We start from the raw sequence: 22,825 nt of genomic DNA on the forward strand, positions 1-22,825 counted from the left end.
GATGTGAAAGTTGAAGTTTGTTGCGGCTCTTCCACAAATTATGTCCATACTCGAGCTCTTTCTACACAGATTCATCATTGCGTGGCTTATGAAGACTTCTTCGCCTCTCTTTCCGCCTTCCTCAACGCTCTCTTGCGGATATCCTCATGCATGCTCTTGTTGATGTTCAGAACGATGCCGCTCATGGTGCCCACGAACGATTGGATTGCCCAATGCATGATGCCATGCGACCAGTACGGTGTGCTCGTACCAGCCATACCTTGCGCTCCACCCGACCTTCCAAGCCGACTCAATGCAGCTTTGACAAACTGCTTTGGGTTCGGAATAAGCGCCGATGAGCGTCTAATCTTGCTCATCGCAGAAGTCACAAGATATGACTGCACAAGCTGGACGTGGATGTTGTAGGGTGCAAGTTCGGCGCTCAAGGCTGTCGACCAATGCTGAAGGAAAGCCTTGCTGCCGCTGTATGTGGCGAGCAATGGTGTAGGAGTCAAACCACCGAATGAGCCCATGGTCAAGATCAGGCCACGCTTCCGCTGGATCATGCCCGGGGTAATCAGCTGCGTGACGCGCAGCGTACCCATACAGTTGATCGTGATGATGTCCTTCATCTCTGATTCGGTCGTCTCGTTGAATGGCACAGGAATGCTGTGACTCTGGCCCACATTGTTGATCAAGACAGAGATGTCCAAGTCAGAGATGAGCTTGTTGAGCGCCTTGTAATCCGAATCTTTATTGGCCGCGAAGTCCATCGCATACACCTTGGTCTGCACTTTGTACTTCTCTTGAATCTCCGAGGCCAGCGCATCAAGCTTCGACTTTGTACGGGAAACGAGGACGATGTTGTAGGTCTTTGCAGCGAGCTGGAGTGAGTATTCTTTGCCAATGCCGTCGGAGGCTCCGGTTACGACAACCCAAGTGCCTTCTCTGCCAAACTTCGAAAGCTACACACAGTTAGCTTAGTGACGCTTATACGATGCGGCACGATCCATACCGATTTACCTGGGAGGATGAACAGCGACGCTATCATCCTCCAAAAGGTGAAGATCTTGTACGAGACGAACACGATGCCAATGACCGTGAACACCTGTTGCGTTGGGGACGCCCAAGGGTCGTTTGTAGCGAAGACATCCTCGACTTTCTCCATCTTGAAGCCTCACTTGGTCTGTTCAATGTTGTATACCAGAACGGCGTTGGGAGTGAGGTTGATGCTGAAGACGACAACGAGGTGGAGCTGATGTCGCGCTATGCCTGTTCCTGAAATTCGCTTGGCTCGGCCCGGTGCACAGACATTCTCCTGAACTCCAGGACGTGAGGTGAATGCTTTCTGTTCTCCATACCGTACACAAGTTCGTACGCCGACCACCGCCAGTACCGATCAGCCTCAAACATCGAAGTCCCAGAATATCTTTGTTGGCACAATGTCATCACTGGGCGCCATCGGCTCCTACCTGCCGCCAAGCGACGGTCTGCTCCCCAAATGGCTCCTATTCGTATGTATTGCCAGCTATTTTCATCGCCCCATGGGCAGCACCATCTCTGACCGCAGCAAAGATAGCAGTCGTATCTATAGGCAACAGCGTCCAGGCCTACGTGTCGCTGGCCGGCACTCGAGAGGTGTACTCCGGGTCATCCGCTACCACAACCCAGACCACCGGTTCAGGCGACACGAAGACGTCGACCACATCGCCGGTCAATGAGCTCAGCGCAAGAACTTTCGGCACTTGGACGGCGCTCAGCAGCATCGTCAGATTGTACACGGCTTACAACATACACGATCCTCTGGTGTACCAGTTGTGCTTGTGGACCTACGGTCTTGCTTTTGCTCACTTCGTCAGCGAGTGGCTGGTCTTTGGGTCTGCTAAATGGGGGCGCGGCCTGGTCTCACCCCTGATAGTCAGCACTGTCACGGGAGTGTGGATGTTGTCCCAGTGGGACAGCTATGTGCGGTGAAGGTCGTGTAGCCTCACCACGGACGAATCTCCAGTGCTTGACGGCATTTCGAGGCTCCTCGCAGTTGTGCAGCTGCAAACCTCTCAAGTTTTTTTGGTGGCAAAGTCCGGAACATGCATCACGCAAGATCAAATTCACAAGCTTTCGTTTTGGCTTTGACCAAATTTAGACTGATCCTTGAACCCAGCCGTAGAGCCATGGTCAGAGCGGTTTGCACTCCATTGCTTGGCTTTTCCGAGCAAGCCCAGGCCGGACTTATAGCAGCGCTTTTGACCTATAGACAGGTCTCACAGGCTGCTTCAGTGGCCGTAATATCTTGAAAATCTCCGACATTTTTCGTGCATTCACAGTCATTCAGTGAGGTGCTGGAGTCCACTCTCAACGATTCCGGGACCAGCGCTACATTCCGACTCCACAGTGGTGACCAAGGTTTATTGGAAAGATGGAGAAGGCCCTGTACGCATGTGATCAGTGCTACCGCTGCAAGACGCGTTGCGCGAAAGAACTCCCTCGGTGCCAGAGATGCCAACGACAGAACAATGTATGCACATACAGCGTGACTGGATCCGAAATCTTCACTCTCGCCGGCGAGATCACCACGGACCAGACAGACGCCGCTCATGCCAGCCGTCACAACAGCTCAGTACGATCTGCCATCTGTCGGCGCGACAAACCCTGGACGAACGTCACCCAAGGCCATCGAGCGCTGATGAGCAAGGCAAATCAATCTTCCCAGATCGCTGTAACATGGTCGAGAAAAGCACCCGAGGGCGAGCTCAAGCCAGAACTGTCGCCAAATCACTCCATTTCGAGTCATTCCGATGTGTATCACAATATACTACAGAATGCAAGCGCGACAACACCTGAAAACCTATGTGATTGCATTCGTCGTAACCTGGAGTCCACGAGGGATATCTATCTTGGCAGTATTCGGTGGGATACGTCGCACAACATGACCGTTCTCAACCAAGGCATATTGTCTTGCGAGCCTTGCCTCTCGTGCTCAGCTACACGTTGCAGAATGGCCGCCATTAGCTCACTCTTGTTCCTCCAAAGGGCGTTGATGTGCATGACGCAGGCTTCATTTCCTTTAGTGGCCGCCTTCGGAGATGGAGGGCTCGCGTTGCTGTGTCAATCAATTCTCAGTCATCTTCAAGCCAACTTCTCTTTGAGTGTGGCCGATGGGCCTGAATCTCTCCACTCGGTTTCGCAGCTGTATGAGAGTATACAGAAAGGCTTTACTGGACTCCTCGCTGGACCTTGGCTTAGCACATGAATGCAGAGGGCGTGTAGGACGAGAGTCCGGATCATGGTCCTAAGCATTGCTTGTACCCGGTGCATGGCGTCGTCAAACTCTGAATCGCATAATCCGGACACGCTCGTATACTACAGCCATACCTTGTGTCGCTGTCTGTTCTTGCCAGGTCTATCGAGCACCCGAGTGGACCTTACGCAACGCAGGCCTGGGTCCCTGGCAAAGTTTGGCTGCTTCAATAGAAGCATTGACCTCGTTGCCCCTTCTCCGTTGACGTACGTTCGAAAATCGGACAAGTTGATACCCATCGCCTCAACCTTTAAAAGAAAGGGGCTGCATCCCCTCTGCCTTCAGACCATCGCCAATACTACTGTCGCTACCCTCCATACCGTTCTATTGACATCGTTTTCGACAAGCTTCTTCACAATGAAGTTCAGCCATTCGATAATCCTCGCCTTCCTGGCAGCCACAGCTTCGGCGTACCCCATTCATGAAGGTAGGTCAATCCGCGTGTCCCCTTGTTGTCTACTTTGCTGACAAACATCGCCCAGGGAAAGCCGTCAAGAAAGATGCTAATGTCGATGCGGCTGATGTTCACAACACTGGCATCAAGCGTTCTCCTGTAGACCAATCTGCCGAGGGACAGCCTCAGCCTTACCAAGCTCATCAAGAGGCTCCTCCTCCGGCTCAGCCTGTCGCACCACCGCCTACCTCTGAGTACGGGAAACCACCCGAGAAACCCGCAGCACCACCTCCTGAGAAGCCCGCCACGCCTCCTCCCGAGAAGCCTGTCGCCCCACCGCCTGAGAAGCCTGCAACACCACCACCTATCTCTGAGTACGGCAAACCACCTGAGAAGCCAGCCACGCCGCCTCCTGAGAAGCCCGCCACGCCTCCTCCTGAGAAGCCTGTCGCCCCACCGCCGGAGAAGCCTGTCGCCCCACCGTCTGGGAAACCTGCAACACCACCACCAGTCCATCCACCTGTTGCGGAATACCATGCTACACCTCAGGCGCCGCCAAAGCCAGAGAAGCAGCCCCCACACGAGGAGCCCAAAGCACCTGTACCAAAGCAGCCTGAGGCACCTGTACCAAAGCAGCCTGAGGCACCTCATGCTCAGCCACCAACATATGCTCCTCCGCCGCCTAGTAGCTATGGTTCATCTCCTGCTCCTGGTGGGGATCATGCCTCTGCTCCGTCGGCAAATATGCAGCAGCAGCAACAGCAGCAACAATCAGGGTCTGTTCCGGCGAACTCCAACCATGCAGCTCCAGCCTCTCTCCAGCAGCAGCAACAACAGTCGGGACAGAATGGTGGCAAGGGCGATGAGGAAAATGAAGACGAGGACGAAGACGAGGAGGACGAAGACGATGAGGACGAGGATGAGGACGAGGACGAGGCCGAAGAAGAAGGAAAAGGAAAGGGAGGAGCCCCGCCAATGGCTGGAAGCTCTTCGAACCAGCAATCTGATTTGCACCACCAGGCCTCTCAGCATCCTCCTCCTTCTAACGGAGCTGGCGGTGCTGCTTCGGATCCACATGGCGGGCACTAGAATGGGTCGAGTGAAGAGCTTGGTGCATAACACTGCTTGACGCAGTTTCATGCTCGCATGTTGAGACACTGACGCTTGGTGGAAAGGGATTGCATTCTGTTGAGAGGACGCTCATTCTTCAGCACTTCGTTACGATTTTGTATTGTTTGATTCGTGTCTATCGCTCATTTGCTATACTGCCAACTTTTATACTTTACGGCCTAATGAAGAACACTTTTTGACATGTTTTGTGTTGACCTTGTACCTTCCCCTTCCCCTGACGTCGATTGCGCACGTGTTGCCAAGACACTAAGACTTGGCTGAACTCGACTTCACCTCTAACATCTTCTCTTCTCCTAACACTTCATCCACCAACACAAGATCATAGCAGATGCCTCGCCCCGGCATATGTGCTGTTAATATCATTGGTCATATCCATCGTTGTTCGGCAGCACTTCGGCTTCGTCCACTGGACTTCACTTGCTCCCGCAAGGTTCCGCAAATCGACTTGCCGGAGCATGAAAACATGCGAAACTGCAGCACATCTTATGCGCATATCCAACACTATGGTATTTCCTTCGCCGACAGCTGATCTCTTCATCAATTGGTCCTGGTGCATGAGCAGCAATCCTCGGACTTACACGAGGTTGGGAAGGCACGCAAAGTGAGCTATATATAAGTCTCACCAACATTGCCGCAGCTCGACGCTCTCCGGTCAGCACAAACTCTAAGGATTCAAAGTTCTTACGACAACGTCCATGGAGCTTTTCTGGAATTCCAGAAAGGCTGGGATCGAAACCGCCCCCTTGACTTCACAAGCATGCTCCTCCCACGTTCAAGCAACGTGGACGCTTTCTCGAAGCACTCGCCAAGATCTCTTTACCGACCATTAGGGGACTTGCGAAGGAACCATACCAACAGCTTCGATATCAGCCGGTCCAGAACCGCTTCAGAACGCATGGCTTCCGAAAGCACATCGCTAACTGCACAATGACACTTTACTGCCCCTGATCTCCAAGCCCAAAATGGCCGATCACGAACGGCCGCTGGCGCCCGAAGAAATTGCTGGGGATGCGAAGTATCTCATCGTTGACCAAAACACGATTGCTTTTTTGGACTCCCATTGTCTTCGACCACTAACGGCGTTAGAACAGCTCCAACAGGTTGTGGACATCACCTTCATTGGCTCGCTGGGCTCATCCGTTTTCGACACTTTCAAGTCGTATTGATAGTATGTTGCAGCTCGAAATAAATGATGCTGCATGAAGACAATCGCTCGATCGACTTTGCTGATAGGCCTTGCAACAACAGGTTCATACACGCTCCAGCACCTTGGGCCCTGAACGGCAACGGTAACAACCAGCGGAAGGCGCCCTTCCGCGATGGACGAAGACGATTTTTTTAGTATACCAATCGTCAATCCATACCACAGAAAGTATGAACTTTGGGCTAAAAGAGTTCTCGAGCACGTGGAATATGAAGACCAGGACAGGCTGCATCACGCGAAACAGTCGACATTGCCCTTCACATGTCTCCCCTGTATGCAAGGTTCCATGCTTCTCCGTCGTTTTCTGGAAGCCGCCGAAGAGCCATACATAGCTATGAAAGCTCCACCAAACATCGGGTATGTGGGTTCATTTTCGTCTATCACTGGTTTCCTACTGCCGTTCGCTACATAAATTCGCTACACACGCTCGCTATTTACATTCATTTTGACGATGCCGACCCCTTCTTGCGACCAATGTCACCGTAAACGGCTTCAATGCGCTGGCGGCAGGCCTACCTGTGTTCATTGCGCCAATACTGGACAGGTCTGCACATACAGTACTGGAAAGCCCGTCGGCAAGCCAAAAGGTCACAGAAAAGCGAAGAGAAACGAATCTGCAGAATTTGAAGTGAAGGACTTGACAGGAGACTCCGGTGTCCGGCATCAGCGTGATAGTACAAGCGACTCGTCACCAAGCTTCTCAGACGTCAACGAGACCGGTAGCATGTCACACATGGGAATGGGCCGCAGTCCCATTGTCGGATTAACATCATCTCCATCGGCTGCAGGATCGATACCAGCGGACACGCCTTTTTCCTCATTCACCGCTCCCGGCTACTCTCATGCTGCACTTATCCCAAATGCACTATCTCAGGACGTCAATATGGTACCTACCGACTATACGTCCGCTCTTACGACGATGCCGGTGCCCGTCAACAGTGTTCTGTCCCCAGACTTGACTCAACATGAATGGCAGTCAATGCTCCAGCAATCTTCTGCAGCTGTTTCCATGCAGATTGGCACCCAGCTTCTGCCTTCGTACTATTCATCGGCGTTGACTGGACCTCAGACTAGTCTACACGAATCTTTCACATACAACGGCAACACGGCCTTCGCCAACGGACATTATACGCCCTCGGGCTTTGCGATGCCTCCGGAGCAAAGTGGATCGTCATCTGGCGACACAGACAGCCACGTTCTCTCACGGGTCATCGAATTGCTCTTCAGATGTCAGTCCCATGATCCAGGCTCCTTCGACACGACTTTAGACCTAATACATAATTGTATTGAAGACGCGCGAATCTCATTCTATCGATGCTCTGCTCCAAGCGAACGATACTCGATGATGTTCGTCATGTTTTTGCAGCAGTCGATCAGCGGATGCCAGAAGCTGCTGCAGCTGGCAATGAATATTGATGAACGACCACATTCTCGACTACCGCGACAGACTGTTTCCCGAGACACGGACCAAGCAGCCAGCGAGACTTCTAGGATGGAAACGCAGACCTTGGAAGCTAGCGTCAGAGTCTCCGTCGCTCAAGCAGAATTGGCAAGGCTTCGACAGCTGACAGAGGACTTCAAGGCCTCGGTGGTACAGAGAAGCTGCAATGCGGGAGATCATGCATATTTGTGGTCTTTACTCGAAGCTCCTGACGAGTCGCTCACTGCGTTGCAGCAGAGAGTTCCCTGCTTGAGATTCTGATGTCAGCGATGCCTGCTGGCAGTGCTCAAGAGATAAATCACTTGACTCTGGTCATACCCACGTGCTTGCACTGCGCAGGCACCAGATGGTCCGATATCACCTCACCTTCTTGCATAAGATACGCACTGCTACATGCTACATGCTACATTGTCGCATTGGCGTTGTTTCAACTGCCGAACTCATACTACATCATACAGTAAGTCTTTCAACCGGGAGGTGCGGCCAGAAAGTACGTACTGTACATCGTACCACAAGTACATTTCACATGCTACATGAATCTTACAGTTCAAAGAAATCGAGCAAGGCGGTGAGGTCAGCCAGCTGCTGAGATACCTACAATCTTGTTCGCCTCGGTATAGACTGCGGCTAGAACAATTATCATCGCCATGGCATGTGCGATGTCAAACTTCAACGTCGCTCAAAGAGCCGCACGAGGCCAAATATAGGGGGCCTCGTCAGGGTACCTGCACTTGACGGGCGGAATGCAGTCGGCTCCCACATGGAGAAGACTTGTACGTCGCACGCACGCAAAGTTCGCGACCATTGTGCTCGAAAGAACCAGCGTTGTACTGCCATCAGACACGAGTCGCGTCTCAGGATTAGACATTCGACTCGTATATGCTTTGCACGACTGACAGGCAGAACCGTGGGCAGCATCGACGTGATTGGCGGTCCACGAGACGCTGTACCACTGCATGGCCAATCTCTTGCATATTCCATTCTTGACGAAGGGCAGCAAACAAGTGGCTCGGATGTGCAGCGAGAGAACGATTGGGTGGGTGATTGCGACGCGAGCGTACAGCACGCGGAGGCTGCATGGAATGTGACAGCTGCAAGGCGCCCGAAAGGGGAGTGCGTGGCCGGGGCAAGAGTGCTGTGGCTGCTGGAAGAGGCCATGATGCCGCGCTCGGTACACCACCCCGACCCCATTGCGCTCCGCCGTCTGCCCTTGTGTCCAGGATGGGTGGATGTTGTTTGTCGGCTGGAGGGTGGTGGCCGTCGAGGTTTGCCTTTGCCGACCGTTGCGCTGTCAAGCCGCGGCGTGCAACGGATACAACGTGGGAGCATCGTGGGATGAGTTGGGGATGACTGCCCTGATGATGTTTGATTTCGCTCTTCCCTGTTTTCACACCACCCCGTCGTTACGCAGACACCATCACCAGACCTCGCCAGCGATCCATCGCTGCGGTTCTTTTCCTGCGCTGCGCCCGTAGCGGTCATTTGCCGTCGCAGACCGAATCCTGCGAGCGACCTCGCCGCCGGCCAGCAGTCATCAGCTCCGTTTCGACTTGAATGTCCATCACCACCACCTCCTTCCTCCACCGTGGCGGCTGAATTCGACGTGTCTGTCGGCCTTGTCAGAGCCCCTGCGACTGTCGCCATCTCGCACCCCGCAGCGTCGATAACGACCCCTGCTCTGGAGCGAGCGGTACAACTTTTCTAGCGCTTCGCCCCGCCCAGCGATCAATACTTCCATCTGACCTTGCCTTGCGTGAGCCGACGCAGGAACACTTTCTTCACGTCGAACCTCTCCCGCCATCTCCCTTTCTTTCATCCAGACCATGGCATTGTGCTCCCTCCCGTGACCGCTGTCAGTCACGCCCCCCTCGGCTGCCATTGCCACGCTGCGGAAACCCTGCGACGACGTGCATACTGCACCTATCCGCCAGCCCTGAAGCTGAAACCACGGCTCAGCAAATATCCTGCGTCCCGCCGATACTGCTCTCGCCGACTGCGAGCCAAACATCTTTCCTGCCTTCCTGCCTCCCTGCGCCGCGGCAGCGGGCTCGCTATTGCAGCTGTCGAACATCCGTCCCGACCCATAGATTCCACTGACACCTTGGGGAACCATCACGAGAACGCAGCGACTGTCATTCCGGCCGGCGAATATATCGGCTGGGATCAGTGGCATCTGGAACCACCCCGCCGGCGCGCGTTTGCTTGCTTGCATGGGACATGGCAGATGTCTTCTACTTCAACAGCCCGCACGAGTCTGCTTCTGATCTGGCCAAGCACCGTTCGACTTTGAAGCGCAGAGCTGATGCGAGGAGGAAGATCAAGAGTCGATTCGCGGATGTCAATATGTTTACCCAACGAGCGTGTGTTGCTCACTATGATGAGCCTGTTTTCTGCCCCAGCGATGCATCGAATCTGCCTTTACCTGGATCTTTGACGAATGCGATGCCCTCGACGAATTTCGAATTGTATGACGACTGGAACGAGGCACTGGACGATGACGACGAGGGAGGAGGTGTTCAACTTCCTCCTGCGAACGACGATACCATCATGGCCGACGAAAACAATCTACACGATTCTTTACAAACTATACAGACAGCATACGATTACTCTGCTTTCAGCGACGATACCACCCCGCAAATGTACTTTCACTCTGTACCATCCTACAATTCATCTATTAGAGGACCTAGCATCCCGAGACCTGTGCATCCAAGGCCGGAAACTCGAGATCTGTGGGAGGATGAAGACGGTCGCAGACTGCGACTGGCATTAGAAGGCGATGGACCTGACGAAGAGCCACGATTTGATTTTCCCGCATTAGCCTCGCATTCTTCGAATCAGACTCCTCGAGGATTGGCATCAAGATCTGAATCTCGACAGTCAAGGGCACAATCACAAGCTTCCAACACAACATCGGCTTTGCCCTCACGGCGAGCGTCGACACATGGTGCTCTTGACCAACAGCAAGCACAGACCGATGGTTGGTTTTGGTCGAATCTTGATACTTGGCCAGCTCCTCTAGGCCAGCTCAACATGGAGATGAACTTTGATGAAGACGCTCTAGCCGTTGACGACCCCCGACGAGATTACGACTTTGCAGACTTCATGGACAATTGGCGGCTGAGATCGATCAAAGACCGCCGTTTGCCGCCTTTCGAACTTGGACCGCAAACTTCAATCCGACTTGGACGGCCCACGCGGCCTGTATCGAGGCATGATGTTGCTTCAAGTATTGATGTGCAAGGCATTCGGTGGGAGGTCATTGGCCCATTGAGAGGGAGCGCTGTCAAGGCACGAAGTATCTTGCATCCCTCGCCAGCCTCTGTGACAACGGAAGCTCGACATGCGAAAAGAAATAGGCAGCACAGGAAACACTACCAATTTAGATCTTTCAACCCAGCACACAAGGCGAAGGTCAGTCACTATCAGCTGCGCAACGTCCTTGGAGCTACGAGCCGCAACGAAGTTTTCTACGCTACCGGAAGCCAAGTGATGCGCACCTCACTGGCATGCCCAGATCTCCAGCAGACCGCGATGGACCTTTCGAGACCGCAGAGCTCGAATGCCGGATTTCGCGTCACCTGTCTTTCAGCGTCGCCGAGGCAGAGCCTACAGAATCAGGGAGTCCTCGTTGTTGGTGGATTCTTTGGCGAGTATGCTGTGTGCAACATCGACTCCGCTGATGGAGCTGTCAGTGAAGGCTTCGTAACTCATGCCTATAATGGACTGGTGACGCATATCCACACGTATGGCAACCGTCGCTCAGGGATGCCACAAGCGGCTTTCTGCTCAAATGACCGCATGGTACGGTTGATGGATGTACCCTCCTTGCGGTTCACGAACGAATTCGCATACGAACATGCGATCAACTGCGCCTCAACATCGCCAGATGGACGGCTGAGAGTTCTTGTTGGCGACAGTCAGGAGACTCTGATTACGAACGCCGAGACTGGCCACACGCTCGTCACACTCCGAGAACACGGCGATCATGGGTTTGCCTGCGATTGGTCTCAAGATGGCGTGCATGTTGCTACAGCAGCCCAAGATGGCGGCGTCTTGGTTTGGGATGCTCGGAACTGGTCCAAGCCGTGCAAGTCTTGGGGCAGCTCAACATCGTGCGCCCGGTCTGTACAGTGGACTGATAATGGCGCTCTCGTCGTTGCGGAGAATGATGATATCGTGAGAGTCTATGACGGGGCGAAGGGGCAGCATTACCAAGAGATCGACTTCTTCGGTTCGATCGCCGGCGTTGCATTAGTCGACGGTGGCGAGGAGCTGATTGTTGCGAACGCTGACAAGACTGTTGGTGGATTGCTCTCGTTTGAGAGCTCGGCTCAGGGGTTCGGCGAGTGGAGTACTCGTGGGAGGCAGGTTGATGAGAAAATGAGCTGGAGCTCGGTGAGAGAGGTAGAAGCCACGTCGAGGCTTGTGGCAGATATCTTCGTATGATGATGTTGATGGTATCCCACTTTCCAAGACAGAATCCTGGCCAGACAGTCAGTCTGCTTCCATATGCAGCTTCGCATCCTGCGTTTCAGACTGTCGTGTCGGCGCGTATTCGAGTGGGCAAGCCACCCACGTGAATCTCCTCTACACTCAAGACTTCCAGCCTTTCGATTCAAAGTGCTTCCAGAATATAGAAGCCACACCACCACCAGCTAATCGTTTTATAGCCAGGTCACGCAAGAAATAGTCGGGATGCAAGCCTACCAATACCAGCCTTTGCAATCAGGCTCAATCCGCGTTCTACACATAACCGCCGGCACAGGCGACTGCATTCAAGCGAAGTTGGAGGCCGTCGAGCTCCGGAAAGGATGCTCCAGTCAAATATACAACACACTTTCGTATTGCTGGGGAGTGGAAAGAAGTACCTATGACATGGTGATTGATGGCGCCACCCTCAAAGTCAGACCAAATCTCCATAACATTCTGCTCCGGATCCGACAGAAGGCCTTCAAGCTACCGATCTGGATCGATGCGATTTGCATAAACCAAGAAGACGAAACAGAGAAGGTTCAACAGATTCAGCTCATGTCACAGATATACTCGACCGCTGAGAGTGTGATTATCTGGCTTGGTGAGGAGTCTAGCTATACCAGACAAGCTGCCAAGGCGTTGAAGAAGATTGAAAGGAGATTTATCGATGACGGATATTTCGATCGAACCCAGATGACGAGAAACGCGGAACGAGGCATTGGAGAGATGCTTACCAGTCCGTGGTTCAATCGGCTCTGGGTACTTCAAGAAGCTATCAAAGCCAGACACCGTCTCGTACTATGCGGCAGCCATTCTATTGATTTAGAGGCATTAGGCTTTGCAGCGAACTATTTCCGCGACAACGGCCTGATCGCGAGCTATCTCAAGGATAACAACACCGAGCTTGCCCTCACAGGCTTTGGATGTATTCAGGAGATCCAACAATTCGAGACATCGATCCGCATTGGCGAATGGTGGCCTGCGACAGACATGTGCCGGGAAAGGGGTTGTTCTCAACCCAAAGACCGTATCTACGCCATCCATGGCATCGTCCCGGGTATTCATGAGCGAATGCAAGGTATCAGGTCTTATCGATTTGAGCCCACGACCACTGTGAAGGACCTCTACGTGCCGTTCACGGCGATGCACTTGGATCCATTTGGAAGAACGATTCGAACGGCGCCAGCAAAAACCAGAGATCCAACTCTACCCAGTTGGTGTCCTGACTACCACCAAAGTCGGATTCACGAGCCTGTGGATCTGGACATAAGGTCAGACATGGCGGAGGAGTACAAGAAGCTCAGCGGTGAAGATGTGATTGGCCGTGGTAAACCCTACAGCTGGAATCAAAACAAATCCAAAAGGCTTTTCGTCGATGCTCTACTTGTGGATGAGGTCCGACTTCCATTAGGCCGCCTTGGCTTTTCGCGGGAAGTACCATAGATGGCTATGACGACGTTTACTCTGGCAGACAATGTTCACCAAGAGCTCAGATTGAGGTAGATCTACACAAGTCAACTAAGGAAACACCTAGACAGCTCAGATTTCTCAAGTTCAATCTAAATTTCATTCAAATTCTAGTTCCTAGGCTGTCAATTTGTCCTGTACCGACTTCGACGCGCATAGACTCTGGATTTTACTGCAGACCGTGCCGTTAAACAAATCAGGACATCAGAGATTTTGTGTCGAATGAAAACTTCACCTTCTGCTATGGCTATTTATCCTGTTATCGAGAGCCTGCCAAAGGTTTCGGCGAGTTCCCTCTCCCTGCGAAGACTGCCTTCTAGGACTGTTCTTAGTCCTTCGCAGAACCGAGCGACCTCTGACAGAGTTGGGTCGACATTGGTGGAGAAGTTGAAATCGATTATACTGTCTGGATCGAATGGCCGAGGTAGTTGCAGATAACTGAATTTTAGCCCGAGCTCATCCGCCGACGGAGTCAAAGGACCGCACAGCAGGCTAAGAAAGGCGATTATCATCGTGACTTGGAACTCCCTCCCGAATAGTGCGCTTATTAGAACAATCGTTGGGAAGATAGAGGCGAAGTCCGATTGTTGACTTTCGCGTCGTAGGCGTTCCCTTTCGATTCGAAAATGAAGCTGTGTATCGCGAATGTCCCGGCTCCAGAATGACTCAAGGGAGCCACATGTATCGGCATTATACAGCGAGTCCCAATGCACGGCTCGATAACATGGATCGTTCGGGGAATTGCGAATTGGTCCGTAGAATAGGTACTCCGAGATAGGGTATCTTGGATTCAGCTTGGATTTCTTCTTGTCATCGTCTTTCGGAATGTTGTAGACTTTCATCAGCACAGTCGTTGGGAATATAGCCATATCATGTATCTTGCGGGTGTCCATGATTGCGATGTGGACATTCGTTTTTCTCTCATAGTTGCGCATGCGAGCGGCATGCTCCAGTACCCAAAGCAATGAGCTAGACCAGGAAATAAAATTGGATCGATTCCCATATTCCCACAAAAGATGTGCTCGCAGCATTGAGCTTACGGTCTCCCGGGGACAAGAAAATAGGCTCTGTCGTGGAAACTGTTGACTCTTATCTGGCCGCATCTCCGTGGTGTTGTTAGTGCCGCGGGAATCCTCCACGGAAAAGGCTCGAAAAAGAAAGGGCGGGATCCCAGAAGTGGCTGCTGAGCTGAGTTCAGTCGCCTTGTTCAAATGCTCGCTCAGGACCAATCTACCTTGTAGTTCCTGGACACCTTGATAGTCCAAAAATGTCTCCTCTGTGACTTGCATCGTTGCTTCAGTAACAAGCTCCTAAATGTGACTTGGCAATTGAAACTGCTGGGTACGACTTTCAGACAGAGGCCGCTTTTCGTGGTGGGGGGAACTTGTTGAGATTTCGAATTCAAGAATCAGCCGGGTCGGCTGTCTACAAGTATCACTCAGCACAAATCGTCTGCTCAGGGAGGGTTGCATTTCTACGGTGACTCGATGATCACCACTACGTCTACTGCATCATATGCACTCCAGATCACCCAATGACTAACCACAAAGCATGCCGCGGAGGGTCGCTGATCAATAGGTACTTTGACAGACCGGTGAAAGTCGCAACTAATCACTTCGTTGTTCGATCTGGAAGCAGCCAATCGTGGCATAGTCGTCCTGCAAAGCTTTCGCTGGCGAATTGACGGGGCAGGCTGAAGCCTGTCTTCACTTCACATTCTGTGAGCTCCTCTTTCTTGCTCAGGCATCCGGAAGTGCTTGGCTACTTTTAATGCCATCTGCCCACTGAGCTTTTGTCTCGGTCCAAACTGCGACATTTGCGGGCGCTATTAGCTCCTGTCCACCGTCGTTCCCACCAACAGCTTTGCCTCTACGTACACTCACCACTGCCAACTATTTGAGGTGCTCCGTGATCTTATCAGCCGGTCCATTTGAAAACTGAAGAATTCAAGTCTCACGTAACCTATCGAACAACAGGTTTTTGTATCGAACATCAGGTTTGTGTCTCGGTCTTACACTGCCGGACGATGATTACCCCTTCGCTCATGACGAGAAGATCGACGTGTGCTCTACCGAAAAATGGTTTTCGCAGTTTGCATGGGATGCACTCCTGGCAAACATGTTACTGATTGTCTCGGAGAAATCCTTCAAGTCATTGGAAATGAAGGCGAACATTCGAGAATATTTAGACGTGCATTTGCGAACTGTGTGGACGAACGTCCCAGTGCCAGAATGGTCAACTGTCGATATGCTCGAGCACATATGCTACAGAATGGTCCAGCACAGGACGGGCTATGACAGATTTGGCAATTGCAGAAGGGGTTGAATACTGAAAAGAGCGGAATGTCCGGCGCTCACAGAGGCGTATAGGATTCCTCTCCCTACCATATAGTAGCGGGGCTAAAGTTCCGTCCGGCAAAGTAGCGTGAAACATGTGCGTTGATTTCACCTGCATGGGACTAGACAACGACTCGTGACTAGTACAGCCTGTAATCGGACGGCGGAAGCGGCAAGATTGCGCCGGGATACAGTCTGCATAAGACCGGTGAGGCCATCAACAAACCAACTTAGAGAGTACTACACCATATGGGCAATATGGGAACAGCGAATTGCGGCACAGACAGATTCAGCAGGGCCAGCACCATCTATAGATATCTTGCGAAATAACACGGATTCACACTGCAACTTCCCTCTGTTCAACCTTGCTGCTTAAAACTTTCAGATTCAGTCTTTTTGAAATTTATCGACTCCATTCGCAACTGGCTGCTATGTGTTTGGCAACCAGTCCTCTAGAACGACCGCCAGTCGTGGGGATATACGGGGTTAGCGGGTCGGGGAAATCGCACCTACTAGCACAACTAAAGCACGAATTGAAGGACGACAGGTTCCTCTTTTGGGAAGGCTCAGAAGAAATAGATGCAGTTGTACCTGGTGGACTCGAGGCGTTCAAAGCGCTACATCACAATGAACAGGCAAGGTTCCGTGCTGCTGCTACGGATCGAATTCGGGAACAATGCACAGAAAGCGGGTGTGTTGGGGTTGTCGCAGGCCACTTTATGTTTTGGAACGAACAGGAGGAACAAGGGCAAGCTGTTTGGACCGAATCGGATCAGAACACATTCACTCATATAGTGTACTTGGACATTCCACCATCGCAAATCGACGACATGCGACGGCAAGACGAGAGACGCGCACGCGAGTCTATGTCTGTTCGCCACCTCGACCTCTGGAAACGGACAGAGGAAAAATCTCTGCGTGCTCTGTGCGGTACGCACGGAATCCTGTTTTCACGTGTCTTTCCATACCCAGCACTGCTGCCGAAAGTCGCCGCTCTCATCCGCGATTTTCAGCGCCACACAGTGGAGCGCAACTTGAAAAGGGCAGAGGTCGCGGTGGATGTCTTGGTTCAGGGGGCCAAGGCTCAACTTGAGTCTATGCTAGTCATCGACGGGGACAAGACACTGGCTCCGGAGGACACAGGAGAGTTGTTTTGGCACCGGATCTGTACAGATCGGTTGTCATGGGACTTGCAATGGAGCCCTTCCGCTGTCTTCAAGAGCCCACTGGGATACTCTTATGCCGCATTTCGCCAAGTCAGTTTGCTGTACGAAGAGGCTGTCGATGAGGAGGAGTTCGAGGATGTGTGTGCCTATGTGGCCGAGCAGGTTAACCCCTACCTGGATTTCGTCTCCCTGTTGAAGAGAACTGTCGACCACGCTCACGTAGGCGCCGTGATCGTGACGTGCGGGATTGGTCGCATATGGGAGAAAGTCCTCGGAATACAGGGTCTCTCTCACGATATCAAAGTGCTTGGAGCAGGACGCATCTCGACAGACTTTGTCGTTACCCCGGCTGTGAAAGCAGCAATTGTTGGCCGCCTTCGAGATACGTACGGCTTGCATGTTTCGGCTTTTGGAGACAGTCCATTGGATCTACCAATGCTTAAAATGGCTAACAAGGCCTTTGTTGTCGTGGGGACGGAAGAAGAGCGAAGCAAATCAATGGAGCAAAAGCTGAAGACCGCTATTGATGAGGATGGCCTTCGAGCCTGCCAAATTCTCCTTCCCGCTACGGCAGTACGTCGACTCGACTACTCAAGGCTACCTCCGGTATCCCTTGCAGACTGGCGATTGATTGAGACGATCTTCCGACGCCGAGCGAGCCTCACGGTCCTCCACGCAACCACCAAGAATGCAGCCAGACTACTGATGGCGCCGATGAGGGACGCAAGACTTTCTGGACCGGATCTGAGGGAGAGACATCGCCAGTCTGGATGGTACTTGGCAGTTGAGTACATTTCGGCAATTCTCGGGGTAGAGGAGTATGGCATGCCACACGTACAAGGACATTCCAGCACAGGGCATCGTCTTTCTCAAGAGGAACAGACGATGATTGTAGCACTGATGCGCGGCGGTGAGCCCATGGCCCTCGGAGTCAATGCTGCGTTCCCACTGGCCAGTTTCGTACATGCAAAGGCCCCAAACGACCTGAAGCCAGAGCACTTCGAAGGCCGGAAAGCTGTCGTGATTGTGGACTCGGTGATTAATACTGGGAAATCGGTAAAAGGCTTTGTAGACTATATCCACAATTGCGGGTACAATGTCCGTATCATTGTTGTGGCCGGTGTAGTGCAAGCTGAGGCTGTGTCTGAAGGAAGTTTGCTATCAAAATTGTCCCAGGAAGGAGAGATCAAATTTGTTGCGCTACGGATATCTGACAACAAGTTCAAAGGATCTGGTTCAACTGATACCGGTAATCGGCTGTTCAACAATACTTATATATCTTGATGCAGCCTGAATACAAAGCCTGTCTTCACCCAAGTCTTAAAAGCTCGTTCATTACACCGAGTCAAGCCCCTCCTTTACATGTACAGGCCTTTCACGATGTCACGGACGTTGGAGATGGTAAGAGGAGTTCCTGTGATCGTCGATCGTAGAGTATCAGGTGAGCGGCCATGTGAGTCAGAGCTGCTATTGCTAGCCTCGATCTCAAAGCTCAGAACATCTTTCGCGACCGCTTGATAGGATGATCGCTCAGAGGAGCTGTTGGCTGCAGAGTTGATCTCCACAACAGTCGAGGCCTTGGACATAATGTTGGGCAATTTGATGGAATTCACAGCAGTCTTAGTGAATGAGGAGATAGAAGCCTTGTCGTCGACTGGTCGGCTCCCTTGCGGGATAATAGAAAGACGGAGAGTACTGTAAAGGGTGATCTCGGTGGTGAAGCGAGTGCAGAGGGTATCATTACGAGGGAACGGAATCAGGGCACGGAGTCGTCTTCCGGCAACGAAGATAATGAAATGCCTATTGCTGCATCTGGGCACGGTGGAGGCGATTCCCTGTCGTCTAAGGACTGAAGTAGGGTTTCGTGACGTTGTACGTCATGTCGACCATGTCCAGGCTCTGCAAAGCCTGGTCCCAATTCTGATTTATGTTGAAACAGTAGCGCAACACGGGTCGAAGTATGTCCCATAGAACATCCATACGCGATTCACAAGACGTGCACGAGTTGGCGAGAGAGCGCACCGATCGCTAACTTGAGCCGACTGAACGGTAGCCATGGTGCACTTAGTGTGACAAGTTCTCTGTTGCTAGAACTTCGGCCTAGGCGACAGGATGATCATGTTGAGGTTGTGTTGACCATCGCACAGCTGTCAAATCATCCACAGTACGATGTCCTTTCTTACGAATGGGGCTAAGGCAAGAAAGCCGAATGTGCTTACTAAGCGCTTCCTGATTCTCATCTTTCGTCTCCCAATTTTCGAACTCGTTAAATGATCTTGATGGCGTTAACCCCGTTGAACTTTCCTAGATCATAATGGCCTCTTACCAGGCATTGAGTCCGGTGAAGCTATAGCTGGGGCATAACTTTTCCCGTGAAAGACGATTGTTTGCCAGTCTTGATTTCTGCGATATGGGACTGACCTACTACTCAAGTCGCAAGTTGGATCGCTAAAAGTCATGGCAATATTTGGCAACAAAATCTCAGTCACGGTGGCCTGCTTGGGCCTCTGGTCCATTTTCAAACAAAGATAGGTCGAAGACTTGTTATGTATTCGCAAGCATGGTGGAGTTTTGCTATCGTCTTCATGAGGAAAGAGCTTGTTGGTAGAGCCGCCAAGGCGGCCGTATAGCGGAACCAGCAGCGCAAAATTCCTAGCCAGACCGTTCCGCTGAAGACCTCATCCAATCAGCGTCGTTCATCAATACCTTTTTCTGCTTCCGTGGCATAATTGGCCTGTCTGAAGAGTCTTCCCCAAAGCCATTCGCTAGAGAATATCCATCCTCCCTTTCTGACAGGCCCAAGTCCATTCTCGACAGGCTGACGTCAGCTTGCTCGTCCGAGAATTTATCACTGTCGATGATATCAGAGTCAGTGTCGGCCGATAGACCCTGCAGCTCATTGATCCGGAGCGCTGCAAAGCATGTCAGCCAACTGTGCTTTCCCTCAAGCCCTGTATCTCGTTACCTGGGGCTCTCATGCTTTCGATCGAATTCAGATTAGCTAAAGCCGAATAACACAATTCGAGCCTGTCGTCGACCTGGCCCCTTTCCCAAGCCGCATTCTCCGTCTCCATTGCGATTTCGCTTATGGTATCATCATCCAATGCAGCAACAACCTCGGGAGAGAACAACCCCGGCATCTGAGATATTAAACAATCCTCGATGGCCAACTTACTGAAATTGTCCACTAGGGTTTCTCTGGCAATCTGAACAAATAAGCGCATAGCTTTAGAGGTGATGTTTGACTGCTTCCAACTTACCTTGTAGTAAGCTCGCATCTCAATGATCGCCTCTGAGGCTGCAAAGCGTGGCAAGTCCATAGGCTGAAATACTATCTGTTCTTCGAACAGCCATTTCAATGTGTCCTTGGCAACGACTTGTCCACCTTGATTTATGGCCCTCTCGTACTTGTCCGCAAATAACTTCTCGGCCATTTTCTGTTTTGCCTTCCCAATGTTTTCCGCAAGGCTACGATTGTAAGTAATTGGATGGCTCTCCAGGCGACCTCTCAGTAGTCGATCAACGATCATGTCCAGTGAAGCAAGAAGTGTGTCAAGCGCCGGGTTGATCACCAGCTTTCCCAGACGAGTCCTTGTGACCTCATCTGTGGCATGCTGAAGAACAAGATCAATGCATGTTTTTGCGGCTTCGCTGAGTGTCGACCGGTATTTGGCTGTTAGCTTCACCCACGGCTCGGATTGTGCCTGAAATAAGTCTCGAACAGTCATGGGATTGTGTGTGACCATGAGTTCACGACCTCGAGAATCCCTCATGAGCTCCATGACACTGTCTTCAAATTCTGTTTGTGTAACTTGTTGTGGATGTCCACCTTTCGTTCTTGCAGCTTCGTCATCGACGATATGTTTGGCGTGCCCGCGGTGCCGCATGTCCCTCGAATACTGTACAAGAGTGTCTTGGACAACGGCGCGCAGTCGCTTCGGTCTGTACACGTCTTGATCGCCGGTGGTAAAGAACTTGTCGTCGTAGGAGCCGTTGATGCAGGATCGCATGATGACGCTGAAAACTTGTGCTGCTTGCATGAGATATCGTTGACGGTCCTCAGCGCTAGCTCGAGAAGCTCCGAGTCGTGCTAGATCATCTCTACAGCGGACGACTTCTGTTTCTGCCTCCTTGATTAAGTCTGGAAGTCCTTCGAGGATGTGCTCTCGTAGAGCAATACTCAAGCGGGACCGTAGTGAAAAAACCCCTTTGTGATTGACAGGAACCTTGGCCCAGACTCCCTCCGACAAGAACTTCTTCTCGAAATCGTCACGCTGCTCCTGGGTGTAGGACCTAGTAGAGTGATCGCGATTGACCAGAACATGCCAGCCTCGGTGAAGAAACTTCAACCTATTCTCGGCAAGCTCTGCAAACTTCTTCTCGCTGTCGGACCCCACGTCCAGTTTATCTGGCTTGGTTATGATCCCCAGTGTGCGCAAGCCTTTTGGATCCTCAAGTCCGGAAAAGTTGGTGACTGACTGAAGGACGAACTCACTCTTGGCGGAAACCACTGCGAGTATGACACTTCGCTTGTTATGCATGTAGCGTCGGACTAGATCTTGCACGGAGCTAATGTCTTCCTTGCTCTGGTAAATGCTGTCGGCTTGAAACAAGCCAGGCAGATCGACAAGCGTAAGTGAGGGTTGGCTTGGTCCAGTAACTTCGAATCGCAAGATGTCGTCGCTGAAACGTCTTGCATTTGGATTTCGAGGGTCTATACCCATGGTACTCGTTGCCTGCTCGATGATACTTTCAATGTCATTCATGTTGACATTGCTCCGTCGAAATGCCTCTAGAGCCCTTTTCTCGTCGTGAGAGCGGTTGCTTCCTGGCACAATAGAGACAGCAATATGTTCGGGTTGCCCTGGTCGCATGATGACTTCCGTTGCAAACCGAGTGCAAAGGCCATCTTTCGCAGGGAATTGGAGCGTAGACACAGCATTAAGAACTGAGCTTTTTCCAGAGCTTTGGTCGCCACACACGATGATCTGTGGAAGTTCCAAGATATCGCCGACGCCCAGCTGACGGAGTTTGTCGATGGTGTTGAGGATTGTATCAGTCTCTTCCGGCTGTAACTCGTTCCACGGGGAAGTCATAGCGAACTGTGAAAAGAAGAGCTTCCGTGAACTGTATCTGCGAGATGGTGAATCTTCCAAAGAACACCGCCACAATTCATATGGCCCAGCGGTCGTCGATTTCGATGCGTGAAACCGGCGGACTGGTACACTACGAAGCGCATTGAATCCGGGCGAGGCAAACGTGGGATCTTTCAGACCAGTAGCCACCACTTTAATGTGCTCGCATCAAGGCGCATGCATTAGATCAGCATGGCATCGATAAGGGCAGCCAATGAGATGACCCATTGGAGCAGACTAATTCATCGTACGGACGATTAGAAGAATACTGTCGCAGGCTAAGGCACTTTGGGAACACCAGTCGAGAGTGCAGAGCACGCTTGCCAAGAAACTAGATAGTTGAGCCCGGTCTACCCGGCCGCGGACTTAGACAATAACAACAATATTACTGCCTTTTATCAGTACCTACTTTTATCCCTATCTTGTATTAGTTATAAGCCCGGAGACACTTCCTTATACTATATAGTATTACTAGCTATAAGGACTTATCGTAGTAGTATTTTCTTCTATAAATTTAGTATCCGCTATCGAGTTATATAATTATAATCCAGCGTTTCCGTAAAAGCGGAGTTAGAGAAAAAGTAATAGTATTACTATATTATTAAGATAGAGGTTTAAGAACGAAAGGGGATCCTAATAGTCGAAAGACGAAAACTAGTACGTAGAAAAGAAAGAATTACTTATTATATTAATTAAAAATTATAATCTCCTAATACTTAATACTCGCGGTAACTAGACCGACTAGATTAACTCTATCGAGGATCTCGTAGTCCGTAACGATATCTAGAACTACTACGATCC

The 22,825-nt window shown here is 51.5% G+C and overlaps 10 protein-coding genes across 10 annotated transcripts; 6 read left to right on the forward strand and 4 right to left on the reverse strand.

The window, feature by feature from the left end:
- Window positions 1-86: 86 nt before the first annotated feature.
- M409DRAFT_25811 (uncharacterized protein) lies at window positions 87-1,147 on the reverse strand (the record flags this gene model as incomplete). The annotated part of the gene is made up of 2 exons (XM_033807841.1): window positions 87-944; window positions 995-1,147. 2 exons carry the CDS (start codon window positions 1,145-1,147, stop codon window positions 87-89), a joined length of 1,011 nt encoding a protein of 336 aa, XP_033664930.1.
- A 274-nt stretch (window positions 1,148-1,421) lies between these two features.
- Window positions 1,422-1,953, forward strand: M409DRAFT_37137 (uncharacterized protein; the record flags this gene model as incomplete). Its single annotated transcript, XM_033810679.1, has 2 exons — window positions 1,422-1,493; window positions 1,555-1,953. 2 exons carry the CDS (start codon window positions 1,422-1,424, stop codon window positions 1,951-1,953), a joined length of 471 nt encoding a protein of 156 aa, XP_033664931.1.
- Window positions 1,954-3,634: 1,681 nt separating this feature from the next.
- On the forward strand, window positions 3,635-4,760 carry M409DRAFT_57135 (uncharacterized protein; the record flags this gene model as incomplete). The annotated part of the gene is made up of 2 exons (XM_033813530.1): window positions 3,635-3,704; window positions 3,760-4,760. 2 exons carry the CDS (start codon window positions 3,635-3,637, stop codon window positions 4,758-4,760), a joined length of 1,071 nt encoding a protein of 356 aa, XP_033664932.1.
- A 1,697-nt stretch (window positions 4,761-6,457) lies between these two features.
- M409DRAFT_57136 (uncharacterized protein) lies at window positions 6,458-7,708 on the forward strand (the record flags this gene model as incomplete). Its single annotated transcript, XM_033813531.1, has 1 exon — window positions 6,458-7,708. One exon carries the CDS (start codon window positions 6,458-6,460, stop codon window positions 7,706-7,708), a length of 1,251 nt encoding a protein of 416 aa, XP_033664933.1.
- Window positions 7,709-9,008: 1,300 nt separating this feature from the next.
- M409DRAFT_57137 (uncharacterized protein) lies at window positions 9,009-9,560 on the reverse strand (the record flags this gene model as incomplete). Its single annotated transcript, XM_033813532.1, has 1 exon — window positions 9,009-9,560. The coding sequence occupies one exon, from the start codon at window positions 9,558-9,560 to the stop codon at window positions 9,009-9,011; it is 552 nt and encodes a 183-aa protein (XP_033664934.1).
- Window positions 9,561-10,477: 917 nt separating this feature from the next.
- On the forward strand, window positions 10,478-11,893 carry M409DRAFT_68254 (uncharacterized protein; the record flags this gene model as incomplete). Its single annotated transcript, XM_033817747.1, has 1 exon — window positions 10,478-11,893. One exon carries the CDS (start codon window positions 10,478-10,480, stop codon window positions 11,891-11,893), a length of 1,416 nt encoding a protein of 471 aa, XP_033664935.1.
- Window positions 11,894-12,322: 429 nt separating this feature from the next.
- Window positions 12,323-13,363, forward strand: M409DRAFT_25816 (uncharacterized protein; the record flags this gene model as incomplete). The annotated part of the gene is made up of 1 exon (XM_033807842.1): window positions 12,323-13,363. The coding sequence occupies one exon, from the start codon at window positions 12,323-12,325 to the stop codon at window positions 13,361-13,363; it is 1,041 nt and encodes a 346-aa protein (XP_033664936.1).
- Window positions 13,364-13,638: 275 nt separating this feature from the next.
- On the reverse strand, window positions 13,639-14,280 carry M409DRAFT_25817 (uncharacterized protein; the record flags this gene model as incomplete). The annotated part of the gene is made up of 1 exon (XM_033807843.1): window positions 13,639-14,280. The coding sequence occupies one exon, from the start codon at window positions 14,278-14,280 to the stop codon at window positions 13,639-13,641; it is 642 nt and encodes a 213-aa protein (XP_033664937.1).
- A 1,874-nt stretch (window positions 14,281-16,154) lies between these two features.
- M409DRAFT_57139 (uncharacterized protein) lies at window positions 16,155-18,173 on the forward strand (the record flags this gene model as incomplete). Its single annotated transcript, XM_033813533.1, has 1 exon — window positions 16,155-18,173. One exon carries the CDS (start codon window positions 16,155-16,157, stop codon window positions 18,171-18,173), a length of 2,019 nt encoding a protein of 672 aa, XP_033664938.1.
- Window positions 18,174-19,813: 1,640 nt separating this feature from the next.
- M409DRAFT_57140 (uncharacterized protein) lies at window positions 19,814-21,985 on the reverse strand (the record flags this gene model as incomplete). Its single annotated transcript, XM_033813534.1, has 2 exons — window positions 19,814-20,095; window positions 20,150-21,985. 2 exons carry the CDS (start codon window positions 21,983-21,985, stop codon window positions 19,814-19,816), a joined length of 2,118 nt encoding a protein of 705 aa, XP_033664939.1.
- Window positions 21,986-22,825: the final 840 nt, after the last annotated feature.

Source organism: Zasmidium cellare (genome assembly GCF_010093935.1).
Source record: "Zasmidium cellare ATCC 36951 unplaced genomic scaffold M409scaffold_28, whole genome shotgun sequence".
Lineage (NCBI taxonomy): Eukaryota > Fungi > Ascomycota > Dothideomycetes > Mycosphaerellales > Mycosphaerellaceae > Zasmidium > Zasmidium cellare.